The sequence below is a fragment of the Tiliqua scincoides genome, chromosome 13 (assembly GCF_035046505.1).
Source record: "Tiliqua scincoides isolate rTilSci1 chromosome 13, rTilSci1.hap2, whole genome shotgun sequence".
NCBI lineage: Eukaryota > Metazoa > Chordata > Lepidosauria > Squamata > Scincidae > Tiliqua > Tiliqua scincoides.
Window position 1 is genome coordinate 3,705,796 of NC_089833.1, and position 13,982 is coordinate 3,719,777.

Here is a 13,982-nt window from a genome sequence, read left to right on the forward strand (position 1 = left end):
AATGAAATCATCTAGTGGAGGGTATAGCGACAGATGCCTTCAGCATCCTGCAAAAGCTCAGCTTTCATTAAAAATAGCGCAAACACAATACATCAACGTTTCCAGCTGGCAGAGCCAGGTTTGCGTATTTATGGACTCGGCAATGCCTTGACCACCCTCACCTCCTTGGCCACAAGACTCCACGGCCACTCCTATTGCTTCTCTGCTGACAGCTTACACATCCCCAGGGGTCCCAGGGCTTAGTTTGTGCCCAGTCCCAAGCCCAGCTATCAATGCCATTTTTTGGCTCCAGAACAGATGCTGTAAGAAGAGAAGTTAGTGCCCCTGAGCAAGTGCAGAGTGCATATTCTCTCCACAAAATACTTGAGAGAGTTCCCTGGATTTGGGGGGGAGGGCAAAAGGACCAACAGCTCAGACAGAGGCATTATCAGGCAAGGACATGAGAATTAAGTCCTACGTTTTCCCCCATGAGAACTACATATTATGATTAAAATATGGTCGTAAAACCAAAAATGTGTTTTCTTTTTTGACAAACAGCAGAAACTGGCAGGGGAATCTGACCTGGGACCACCTGGCAAGGGAGGTTTTAACTCTTTCCCCCATACTATTTGCCTGCCAAAAATATTACCCCGCTCCGCCTGCAGCTATTCCTGATTTATTTGGTTATCACATTTTATGCAACCCTACCGCCAAGGAGCTCCTTCCTCCAAGGAGTACAGAGTTCATTCCCCCCTTTTTGGTTCTCACAACAACCCTGTGAGGTAGGTGAGGCTGACTATGTGCAGCAAATAGTTGTTGGGGGGGGGGATGCCCAGGAGGAATCTGCTGGCTCTCTCCCCCGTGCACCACAGCTTGTACCTGGGTCCGCTCCCCAAGCCCTGCTTTTTGTGCAAGGTGGAGTTTGGCCCTGACCCAGCCTGAGTGCAACTGCCTCCACCTCCTCCAACCATTTCATCCCACTCACTGGGTCTCACCTACAACCATGATGTTGAACTCGAAGCCCGTCTTCATGGTTTTGATCCTCATCTGGTCCAGCACCGCCTCGATCCCCACGTAGCCAAAGAGCTGCCGGTCCCCGGTGCTAAGGGCAGCGGCATCCTGGGCGAGAGGCCCTCGGGACGGCTCCTCCTCCATGCTAATCCAACAGGGTTCTGGGCTGCTCTCTGAAACAGGAAGAGAGAGTGAAGAAGGATGAACCAGGTACTGGCAGTTCCTCCATGGTAATCACCCTTCCCCTGCTCCCTCGTTGCACTTCTACGATGAGAGTCGTGGGGGGGAAGGTCAGGATAACTAACCCCCTCCTTTGCTTTTCTCATTCCCTAGAGCAGCAGCAGTTCTCAAGGAAAGAGGAAGTCTGTGCACAGTTGAAGGACAGCACAGGAGCTCACCACACATGGGGATATTAACCTCTGGATGAACTGCTTTTAGCTATTGCTAAAATCAAGAAAACTTTAAAATCAAGAAAACTTTAAAAGAAACCTACAAGAGGCAAAGTGATTAAATGCACCAGGCAGGCTTGTGTCTGAGTCCTCACTTGGCCACAAACTCCCTGGATAATTTTCAGCAAGTCACACTCTCTCTCTCGTCTTAACCCATCTCATAGGACGGCGCTTCACACATTAAACTGTATCCAACTACAATCATTATGTAGGAACACGGGAAACAGTCACTCGGAGTCAGATCCTTAGTCCATCTACGTCCAGTAGCATCGCTAAGGCATCTGGGAACCCAGGGTAGGGGGGAAGCAAAAAAAGCACAGGTCACCCAACAAATCAGAGACCAACAAATAACCAGTGGCCAACTTGATTACACACAACTGAACAGGAGTTCTAGGATTAGCTCTGATTACACAGGCCTACAAAACTGAGGGTCAGAAAAGTTTTTCCCAAACTTTATGGTGGTTTGATATGAATTTGGGGTGCCGATTCCAAAAATGGCATCCCTTTTGCCCTATCATGTCGAGTTTTGGAGATATAGTATAGCCTCATTAGTGAACGGTTCAGGCAGCTTCCTCATGAGGAAGCCATGGTGTAGCCGCTAGAAAAGACACTGAGCTGGGGTAAAGAGGGACAATTATTCTCCCCTGCTAGATAGAAGAGGAGCACCACTTGAAAAAGTGCATCTTTACCCAGTTTAGCAGGGGTTACTGTATGGAAATGGAAATGAGAGCTAACCCAAACTAACACCTTATTGCAGTGGTATTCAAACAGGGGCGTCGCGATGCCCCTGCCTGAGGGTCCTGGTCCCTTTCCCCGTAAGGGGTGGAGGCAGCCAGGAGGCAGGGAGGAGGCAGCAGCGCAATCCCCAGGATTGCGCCGCTCAGGGAGGCTGCAGGCACTTGGTGCACTTGCCCAAGCCCCCTGCAGCCCCCCGGGGGTGCGGTGAGCCCTGCGCAACCTTCGGCAGGGCTCCCTGGGTCAGCAAAGTTGACAGCGGAGCAATCGCACCCCGCTCTGCTAAACCGAAAGCGGTGCGCTATCGCTCCACATTCCCTTTGGACCGGGCTGCAGGGACTGGTGCAACCTCCAGTCCTTGCAGTAGCCGCCCCTGGCTGCGGGGAGCTGGGTGCAAACGCTGCAGGGCTTCTCGGGTCAGGGAAAGTGAGAGTGGGGCGATCGCGTTCCGCTTCCCGTTTTGCCCCTGCCCCCGCAAAGACTTATTGCGGGATTCAAACTCCCTGCGAGTTTGAAAACCGCAGCCTAATTGGTTCTCGGAACAATCAATCTCATTCTCTTTGGTCAGTTTTGCATTAAAGAAATCCACTTTTTGTTACATAAGGCAGTTGTGCTTTCCTTTTCTGGTTATTTGGTTATGACATTTGATAGAATACAGATAATTCAATGCAGTTGTTTCATTGCATTCTGCATTGAATTTCCTATCCAATGATATATAACATGATGGTATTATTGATAAATACGAGGTTTCCATAATTTTGGCCACTAGTGTCAAGCTCCCTTGACAGCCCCTCAAGGCCTGGTACATGGGGCAACGTACATCCCTACCCCCCTTAGCTATGCCACTGTCTAGCTTAGTTCTGTCAACACTGGCTGGCAGCAGCCCTCCAAGGTTTGAGCCTGGGACTGTCTGTGTGCAAAGGAGGGGCTGTACCAAGAAGCCACAGCTCATGGTCAGTCTGCTTATGGGCACATTTATCCACATGTTCTGTTCAAGGCAGGTGGAATCTGCATACGGTAGATGTGGGCTGATCTGAAAAAATCAACCCATGTACAGCCATTCATATGGAAACGTGTACCTGGGTCACACACCTTCAGTACCTGGTTACATCATAAGGTGTGAACAGCACTGGACTGTTTTAAGAATGGAAGGGAGTAAGATGGAACTGGAATGAAAAGGTCCACCTATGTGGTTCATTATATGCCCTATATGTTTATCCCACTGATTCGGTAGAACTGATTGTCTTGCATCAGCACCAACTTACTGAAGAAAGGCTTTTGCTGGTGCACTGGGTGCCCATGTCTCTCGCCAGGACAGACAATTGTTTGTGCCACAATCCCCACTGGCAAATGAGGGACAGTCTGCAGTGGTGGCTCCTCCAACCTTCTGCACCAGCCAGTGGGAGCACCCTCTAGATTCCCTGCAATGATGCAAGGGTCTCTGGGGGACACCCCCGTTTGCACATTTTGGTACTGAGACATAGGTTGTTGGCAACCTCCAGTCTCGAAAGACTCTGGTATCGCGCTCTGAATGGTGGTTCTGGAACAGCGTCTAGTGTGGCTGAAAAGGCCAATTCCGGAGTGAGAATCCCTTCCACACTGGGAGCAAGTGCAGTCTGTCCCTGGTCTGTCTCCCTGGCTATGGGCCTTCCTTCTTTGCCTCTTAGCCTCAGACTGTTGGCCAAGTGTCTCTTCAAACTGGGAAAGGCCATACTGCACAGCCTGCCTCCAAGCGGGCCGCTCAGAAGCCAGGGTTTCCCACTTGTTGAGGTCCACTCCTAAGGCCTTCAGATCCCTCTTGCAGATGTCCTTGTATCGCAGCTGTGGTCTACCTGTAGGGGGCTTTCCTTGCACAAGTTCTCCATAGAGGAGATCCTTTGGGATCCGGCCATCATCCATTCTCACGACATGACCGAGCCAACGCAGGCGTCTCTGTTTCAGCAGTGCATACATGCTAGGGATTCCAGCATGTTCCAGGACTGTGTTGTTTGGAACTTTGTCCTGCCAGATGATGCCGAGACATAACAATGGCACAAATCTCTTGGCCTGCTGGCACCACTGGTAGATGAGGGTTCAGGGGTTGACTTGGTTAGATGGGCCTGGGTCCTCAGTTAATGCCTGTACTGGTGACCCCTGGATGCTGCCTTGAGTGCATCATTTCTGGGTTAAATGGTTAGCAGCCAGACCCCACAGCTGCATGAGGCACGGAGAGGCAGGGATGGGCAGAACAGGAATCGTGAGTCATTTCCACAGAACTTGCAAAGCCACAGAGCAAGTACGACAGGGAAGATCATTTTGGTGCCTGGCAGGGGAAGAGGAAGGAGCTCGAATGCCACCCTGGGATTGCACTAACACAGACAGCCCCTACGGAGGGCAGAGGAACAGGAGCTCTGCCTTGGTGCCTGCTTTCTACTCTGTATGCGCCCCAGCCAGGCTCACACAAGACGGATTGTGCTCACAACCAGAGCAGCCAAAAGGGGAAGTGAATGGAGAGACGCTCTTTCCCCACTTCCCTGGCAACGTCCCTGACAGATCGAAGGCTGGGAAGCGCAGCTCAGCCAAGAGATCTGAATGCAAAGGTGGGGGGGATCTCCAAAGGGTCATGGGAGGGGGAGGCTGGCAATAAGTTTAGAAGCACTGCTGAGGCAGTGCAGTGCAAACGCAGGAAGGCTGTTTTCCCAGGATCAAGGAAGCCTCAGGAAAATCTAATGCGCTCAGCCTCTGATCCAGTCTGACCATTTACCTGTCTCCTCCAGCACTCCTCCAGTTCCACGTGGGAGCAGCTTCCCAGGGGATCTGGCAAGGGTCTTTCCTGTCACCTCCTGCTACCTTATAGTTTTAAAGTTGTGCTATTATGGAAAGGCTTTCCGCGTGCCAAGCATGATGTGCTCTACCACTGCGATTCCTTTCCTGAAAGGATGACGGGGATTATACATGTCGAAGATTTTGCGCACCCGGGGAAGTGACTCTATAAATGCTCTTTGGCCAAATGAAGCCAGGCCTTCGGCTGAACTTTCCTGCAGGCCTGATTGTTAAGCACACAATCTCTTCCTCCGAGATGCTGAAGCAAAATGTCGTGCATGCTCAGAGTGCAATTCTATGTTTCAAGTGGGAATGTGAAGCGCACAATACAGTATTGCGCCATGTCCCCTCAGTTCTGGCTTACTGCAATGAAAGTATGACAAGATTTTCTGTCTGTATTTCAAATACCCGCCTGAGCCTCATCTCACGCTAGTTTTTAAGGAACACACACACAGACCGGAAGGGGAGATCTCAAGCATGGCCTCTGCAGCGCTGAGCGTTACTGGCTGGTGATAAGCTCCTGCTACCCTCGCAATGCATTCCAGACAGCATTTTCTCCCTCTGATGGGGCAGCGCCAGGGGTCAACCAGAGCAGACACTGGCAGAGGGTCCTTGCCCAACAGAGGGCCTCCCTGGCCAGGCTGAACCCTGAAACTTCAGAACTGGAGGCAGTGCTGGGACTCAGTGTGACCTCAGGGGCGGGTAGGAGGGTGCCAGGAAGAGCCCAATGTGGGGCTGTGTTCCAGGGCCCCCAGTAACCAGGTGCTGTCTCCATCCTTTGTGCCTAAGAATTGCATGTCCCATAGCCCTCACTGCACCCCCGGGTGGCCTGGTCGCCCTCTGGAGCACCCCACATTTCTGCCTGACACAACAGGCTGCACCTTATCAGAGGAAGACGCCTTGCCCTGGTGCATGGTGCAGCCACCCCACCCCCCCATTAGGATTCCCAGGTTGAATGCTCACAAAAGCAGAGATTTCTGAGGAGGGGGCCTGGTGATGTCACAAGACTATCACCCCTTGGGGGGAAAACTGGGGATAGGGCAGGCCTATAATAAAGGGAGGGAGCCCAGCGATGGTCCTGAAATGGATCTTTGCTTCCTATCCACTGGAGTAAAAGGAGCTGAAGAAACAGTATCATTTTGGGCAAACTGGCAACCCTACTCCCAGGGGCCGGCCCACCCATGAGACCAGACAAAGCTGAAACTTTGAGCGGTGGGGGCTCCTGCAAATTGGCAAGGGTACCCTACACATCCCCATAGTTTATCCCAGTCTGCCCAGTTGCTTAACCCAGCCGTGGCCTCCATTCTCTTCTCAGTTCTATTCCATCTCCTTCAAGGAGAATGAGCAAGAAGAGGACGGGAACAGCAGTGGCCTGTCTCCTCCTCCTCCTCCTCCTCCTCCTCCACTTCCGGTGCTGCTGGCCAAAGATCCTGGCAATGGGGCTGGAGGAGGAATGATGGGACTGCTGCCGTCCTGTTTCCGATCACTTTCCTTCCAGAGATCAACTGGAAAAAGGATCCTGGCTTACCTGGCACGCCTCCCCATTCTCAACCCCGCCTCCTCTTGTGCCCACCGCTTTTGCAAAATGGGGTGGGTGGGTGGGAAGATTCTCTGAGTGGAAGAACCTCTCCCAGATTCCTCCCACCCAAGTAGTTTTGAAAAAGTGGTGGATGCCGGGGGAAGGCACAGAGGCGGCCAAGATGGCACATGGGACTGTGGGGGGCATGTGCGCATCACACAGAAGGGGAAAAAAAAAATCAGGTGCTTGTTTAGCTTGGGCCAAGGCCTGCCTTCTCCCCATTCAGATTTAACTAGAGGTGCCTGCACTCCAGCGGTCTCTGTTGACCTGGGCCAGACATTTTCCCCTCGCTCCTGGCAGACAAATGTCCCAGTTTCCTTCTGCGGAGACTTGGGAACTGCCTTCTAATGAAGTTGTCGTAACATGTACACTAATTCCTTGAAGGCTTGCGGGGCTCTTGTCCTCCCTGTCAAGGGATGAAAAACAGCCTGAACCAACACGGTTCCCCTGCCAGCTCTCCCTTGACCAGGCACAAATCCAGCTCACTCACTCTCCGTGTGCCCCCACAACCGGTTTCCACAGCAGCAGACGGCCCAGGCTCCGTCCAGCCAGGCCGCTCTGTATGGGGAGAGGAACCTTCTCCAGCCACAAGAAAGAAAACACTAACAGTGTGTCCCTGCCGACAAGCGGAGGTGGCAGGGAGCCTCCCAGCTGTCAGGCCCTTGAAATGTCTCCACAAGCACTCCCAGAACCGGAGGCGAAAGGCTCCCGACGCCAACGGCAGCTGGTGTGCAAAGGGAGACGGGAGGCAGCTTGCCAGCAAGTCCTCGCTTCAAGAAGGAACCAGAGATGCCCTCTGTGCTTGCTGGCCAGAAGGCCCTTGCCCCATAAAACCCCAGGCACGTGCAGTGGCAAGGGTGGTAAACCCTGCCCAGGCCGAAAAGTTAGTGCTGCAATGCTTGCCAAGCCTTCTCCTGAGGGCTAAACTACAAGGCACATGCATGATGTTCTTGACCTCTATGTGGTCTGTTTTTTTTTGCTCAATCACATTAGATAGACCTCTGGTCTGACCTGCAGGGCTTATCTTGGAGGAGACCGATCTTCTCAGCTGCCCTCACAACTGGAAGATGGGCTTCCCCAGCAACGACAGCCACAAGTCCAGAAGTGAAACAGGGAAGTATAGAACAGATCTGTTCCCACAGGGCTTCTGAGCCAGTATGGCCATTGCCCAGCAGCTGCTGACTGCTTCTCTCCAGGCTGGTTGATGGTGACTCCCGTGAGCAAGCGCATGACTGGTGAATGGCCAGCGATGAACTGCGCAGCCCTGCTAACCACCAGTCCTGTCCATCTGATTTGTCTGAATCAGACCCTTGGTCCGCCAACTCAGGGCTCTCTGACTCTGACCAGCAGCAGCTCTCCAAGGCTCTCAGGCTTTCCTGGTCTGACTTAGAGATGCTGCCTGGACAAAGGGCCTTCTGCATGCAGAGCAGGTGCTCTGTCCTTCCCTGTCCATCAGCCATGCACCAGTATAGCACCGACACAGAGCTCCTGCCTCAGCATCTTCCTCCAGTCGGGGCACATGGTCCTTTGTGGCGGGAGCCATAGTGCTCCTCACCCCAGCACTGTAACAGACATCGTGATGTCACATGTCATTGTGTGACATCACTTCCTGGTTCTCCCAGGAGGAGGCGGCACTGGTGGGTTCGCATGGCCCGTCCCTCTCCTCTGGAACGGGGCACACGAAACCGTCAGCACATCCTCAAAGGGCAGACCCTGGGGGTCCATTAACAGGGGGCGCAATCATGTGCCTCCTGTTGATGGTGCGTCCAGGGCAGGTGTCCCTCAGCCTCTGCCCTGCCCTAGTTATGGCTCTGCCCCACCCTCACTGGTTTGTAACCTCAAAGGGTAAGCACTTCTCTGGGTTTCTTGTGGGGCAGCCGTACTGTTGCCCTGTGTCACAATGGCTGGATCCCAACCTCTGGAGAAAGACTCCTTCCACGGAGAAAAGAAACCTTTGGATCCATTCCAATATCAGCAACACCCGACTGCTTTACTAGTGAGAAGGGCCAACTCACGGTCAGGGTTGCTGGATCTCCAGTTTTCAGCTTGAGACTCAGGCAACGAAGAGTCACCTCAGGCTCTCCAGCAGGACTCCCAGGCTTGGATTTTGGATGACCCAAGTGCTCTGCCTTCCCTCTGTCTCCCATCCAAACTATCACAGCATGTCATTCCGCCTCCTCCAAGTGGCCTGTGAGGACAGGAGGGGCAGTGGTGTGGCTCAAGGAGTAACACAGCTATGGGGAGGGCAGTGTGGTAAGTATTGAAAGTGCCACGCTGTGTGACTGGCCCCTCCTATTCCCAGAATGGCTCCAACCGTGAGTGGGAGGGGCCAGTTACACAGTGTGGTGCAGCACCTGCAATACTTACCATGCTACCCCCCCGTAGCTATGCTACGGGCTCTAGGAGTTTTATAGCAGTGTAACTGGCGGTAACAATACACGTAATTTTAAAACACAACTTTAAAGTATTTCACTCACCACTATGGAAAATTTTTTTTCAACAAATTGCATTTCCCCCCCCCCCCCACTGGAAAAAATGGGAAATAGCCTTTCAAATAATGTGGGTTTTTTCTTATGAATTTTCCCCGATCCCTTTGCTGGGGGGCTTAGCTCCGACACCAGATCTTCTTTCTCATCGTATCATATGCAACTATGTGACATCATCACACGACATCACCAGGCCCTGCCTCCTGAATCTCAGGTTTGGCAGCCCTACTCGTGGCAGAAAACATGGAAAAGCAATTAGAGACACTGTGTCAGTCCAAGAGTTGCCCCTGCAATCCTGGCACTCTCACTATATAAGAACCAAGGCAGCCATCAACAGATGCTTTCAGGTGAAGGGAAGGGAGCCAGGCCTACCTTTCACTGAAATAGGGGGAATCCATCTGTACCTAGGCTGCTCGACTTCACAGCACACATGATCAAATATTCTGGGTTTTAAAAAAAATCTCCTTGCCTATAGAAAGCTAGCATGTCAGGGCAATGTCTAGACCAAAATCCTTTTCCTTGACAAGTTAATTTTTTATGGGGAAGGATTTTTTTTTTTAAATATTCATGGGAGCTTCCACCAGCTGCTTGGGGTGGCACAGCCCAGATACAGGTATATGACCTTATCAAGCACTAGACCTTTGACCTGGATCTGAGAAACTGGGACTCAGACCCATTTGCTCTGCAACAGATTCACTATGTAGCCTTGACAAAGCAACTCTCCTAACCTTTGTTCCTCAAACTGAACAAGGAGAATAGTGACCTGCCACACCTCTCAGCTCCGTTGCACGAACAAGACGCAAACCATAAAGCACGTAGCAATTTAATATTTATAAAACAGAATGCTACAAACGAAAAACTGTTAGAAAAGCCAACTTTAACATTAACAGCAGACCTGCCTGTCCAAGAGATATTCAGTAGAGGTGGGTGCACATGGTTCATTGAAAGGCAAGACCTGCTCCCCAACAGGTCTATAATGCTCAGCCTTGCATTTACCAGCCATGCTAATGAGGAGTGTGAACTGACTTACAGATTTATTTATTTTTATTAGGAATGGCACCGAGATGTCCATGGGGATATTTGCACACATCCCGCCAAGCCCCCAGAGTGGGCCTGACCATCCTGGCTTCCCACAACTGGGATGCCACTGGGAAGCCACAGGAGATGCTCTTGCCATCTCCCATCCTGCAGTGGTCCCACTGTCAGTTCCAACTGGTCCCCCAGAGAAGACCAAATGCTGCCACCAGAAAGCATGGACCAGGAGACAAAGAGGAAGCTGGCCAGCTTCAGCAGCGGCGAGAGATCTGCCCTTACTCCCCAGCGCCCTTTCTTTGTCTGCCAGCCTCTCCCTTCAAACCCATCCATTGTCAGGTCCTACCTCCTCTCTCAGCCCAGAACAAGGCTATGGTGGCTCCAGCGAGGGGTCCCCCCTGCTCCCCAATTCCACGCGTGACACACGCCCGGCATCCACACCTTTCCTCCTCCTCCGGCTTCAGCTCCCAAGCCTCATATCTTTTCGGTGCTGGAGAAAGGAGAGTCCCCTCCCCTCTGCCAGCTCCCCTATTGGGATCACACAAGAGAAAGAGCCTGGCTGCCTTGCACACATGACCAGAATGGCAATCATCCTTCCCTGCCCCCCTCTCTCTCCCTCCCTCTTCCTGGGATCCCCTCGCCTCCCACAAAACAAGCCCATTCAAGGAGTTTGCCCATTTGCTGTGTGGGCACAGCCAGCACATCCCAGGCCGGTTGCCAGCTGCATGTTACAGAAAGGCTGTTCAGAACTGTTCAGTTATCCTGACCTGCAGATCAGAAGAAATTAAAAGTCCGTCCATCCACAGCCACCCCTTGTCAAGGCCCAGAGGGCAAAGTCCTGGGAGGTTCTCCGTTTTCTTCCTCTTTCAAATATCAAATGGTTCGCAACCATCACATGCCAAATTTAAAAGGCCTGCGGCACTTGCAACCACAAGCAGGCTGTGAATGAAGGGAACCCACAACCAGTTGTTGGAAATCCCCTATTTTATGCCAATCTCTTGGTGGTGGGGGTTGGTTCATGATGCAAGCATCTGCACTGCATGATGTTCTTCAGGTGTTAGGGGTCATTCACAGAGCATAACAACAAGTCTTGGCATTCGTATACACTTTTTTGAGCACTGTCTTATCTGCTCATATTCCTTACAACGACCCTGTAAGGCAAGTATTATTCCCATACTGCAGGCAGGGAAGACTTGCCTAAAGCCACCAAGTGGCTGAGGCAGGACTCCAACCAACCGGGAAAACTCAGTTAACAGAACTCAGAAAACTTACAGCACAATCCTATACACTTGTTTACTCAGGAGTAAGCCCTACTGTGTTCAGTGGGGCTTGCACCCAGGAAAGAGTGCACACAGGACTATAGCCTCAGCCACGACACAATTCTCATGCATGTACCGTGCATCAAGGGGGAAAGAGGAGCACGTGGTCAAAATGTGATGCAGCAATGGTGTTTATTGCTTCTCCTGCGCAATCATTCAAGGGGGTGCCATCAGATGCCATCCTTCCCTTTGCTGAGACTCCCCTCTCTTTTCATAGGATGTAACAATTGATGTAAGCCTTATTTATGGCCCAAATAGCACATTTCATTCATTGTGGATTTGATCTGAAATACTTAGCAAGAGGGGCTGTGACCTTTTTCCTCTGCTATAGCAGCTGTGTCCAGTGGTAGGGGCAATTAAAACTCCTCCCCCCAGGGCAAATAACAGTTGTGTGTGTGCGTGTGTAGGGGAAATCAGAATCCTGAGAACGGTGGGGGCAAGGGGTTTAAGCCTCCTCTTCCCACGCCATGCTCCCAATGCAGACTGGATCTTCCATGGTCTCTAATTTAGTAAGAATAAGTTACGGCACATCAGGGTCATTGGCGCATTTAAGTGAACACTGAATTCAGGAGTTGACCCTAAGGAGGGGATTGAAAGCCCTCTGTAGCCCACAGTGGCCAAACACTTGCTTTGCACACAGAAGTCTCCAGATTCCATTGCTGGTATCATCTAAGAATCTGAAGAGGCAGGACTGGAGAAAAACTTGGCAAAGCTGGTGGCTCTCAGCCAGCGGCTCAAGTAACATTCATAGACACAGTCTGTTTTTAAATATAGGCTTGTGCCGCTTAACAACCGTTCGCTTAACAATGGACCGCATATATGATGGTGGTCAAAGCACAATAAAGATGCTCTTAATGAGGTAATCACATCTCCCATAGCCTGCAGCAGAGTGTCTGTTAATGCAACAACAGACACTTGTCGCAACAGATACAGATAATACAACAGAGAAGCTGTTAATGCAAAGAAGAGGCAATCTATCTCCAGTAACCAGTGCAGCCAGCTAGTGTCTGGCAGGGAGCATCTGTTTACACAACAAAGGCAATAGAGTGGACTGAATGCTCACTTAATGACCTAATCGCATAATAACGGGGATCAGAGAACGTATCCCCGTCATTAAGTGGCACACACCTATATCAGTATTCAAATCTCTCCATATCTGGGTAGATGGACTTTGCTGACAGATGCATGACAGGGGAACAGGTCAACCATGATTCTGCTCCTTGGGCAGATTTCTAAAAGAGGACAGTTTAAGTCCATCTTGCACTCAGTCACTCTCTAACTTCCACTTTGCCAATAAAGCTCTTCAGGTTAGAACCTTGGACACCCCTGCTATACACTCCAATTAGCGCCACAAGGCATGAAATAATATGCCATAAAAATACAACTTCACAGCTCTAAAACATTTCTGAGATTTAACACCCAAACAAGCAAATGACAAGTTTCTAGTTCTCATGTCCCCAAATCATCAGCACTTACTTTTCAGGCCACAGACTACTCAGTGTCACAGCGTTGCCTGCAACTAAATTATTTGGAGGAATGCTTTAAAAATGGAGTCAAGGGGTGGCAGGACAAAGGCTTCAATTCAGGCTCTTCCAAATGAAAGTTTCCACTCCCTCTACCGCTTTTGCTATGGGGTGGGGGCAAGTCAATGACCATCATGAGGCCAAACTTGGCCCAGAAGCTTCTAGCTGCCAACCCCTGATTTGCAGAGAGTTCATATTTAACCACGCAGTAAAGAGTTGTCCAAAGCCTTACAGATGTAGGTCATGGGGACAGGGTGGAGCAAGAAACATAGGAAGCTGCAGAGTCAGACCCTGGTCCATCCATCTCAGTACTGTCAACACTGACCAGAAGTGGCTCTTGAAGGTTTCAGGCAGGAGGTGCTGCTGGGGACAGCCTGGGGCCTTCTGCATGCGAAGCAGGTGTTGTTCCCCTGAGTCTTGCCCCTCCCTGTGCATGGGCTCCAAAGCCTGTGACACACATAGCACAGAAGCAGCAACAGTTAGGAATTTACCTCTTGTAGCACATCACAAGGCCACCTGTCCTGGCACCCAAGTCAGCTCGGAGACACAAACAAGCTCTTCATGTGCTGTTGGGTTCCGGGACAGCCAAGGGGCCTGGTGCAAGTGACTTGACACTTCCTGGTTTCTTGCGGTTTCTTCTTCCTGAGCTGTATGGAGCATGTTGCAAAACACCAGAGCAGAATGACACAGGCGGGGGTGGGGGAGAAAGTGTACACACCCTAGTTATTAAGAATAAGGCCTGGTCCACACATCCTGCAGAACAAAGTGGCAGAATGGATGGTTGTCATTTTGGAACGCAGGTGGGGAGCAAGGAAGCTGTTTACCAAACACACGTGTCCATTAAGAATTGCTTGCAAATAACACAAAGGTTTTTATGAGAGTATGTTTTTCCCCTGAGGGGCTATGTTTCTGGTTGCAGGGAGTTTTGACACAGGGTAGCAATCAAAGATCCCCCCCCCCCTTCACACACACTGCAGTCTGAAGTGGTGCAAACCCCAAAATCATGGGGCATTTTGGAGGGGAAATGATCGGTTTTTGCATCTGGGGAAAACTATTTTTTTAAGCAA

At 51.1% G+C, this 13,982-nt stretch overlaps 1 protein-coding gene across 1 annotated transcript in view; it reads right to left on the reverse strand.

Annotated features, from left to right (window-relative positions):
* The window catches only part of SEPTIN12 (septin 12), a 42,212-nt gene extending 28,738 nt beyond the window's left edge, over positions 1 to 13,474 (reverse strand). Inside the window, exons 1-2 of the mRNA XM_066640413.1 lie at positions 13,407 to 13,474; positions 975 to 1,163 (exon numbers count right to left, since the gene is read on the reverse strand). Coding sequence (XP_066496510.1) covers positions 975 to 1,134 — 160 coding nt within the window. The 5' untranslated portion in view covers positions 1,135 to 1,163; positions 13,407 to 13,474. The remainder of the gene's footprint in view (positions 1 to 974; positions 1,164 to 13,406) is intronic.
* Between the last annotated feature and the right edge of the window lie 508 nt (positions 13,475 to 13,982).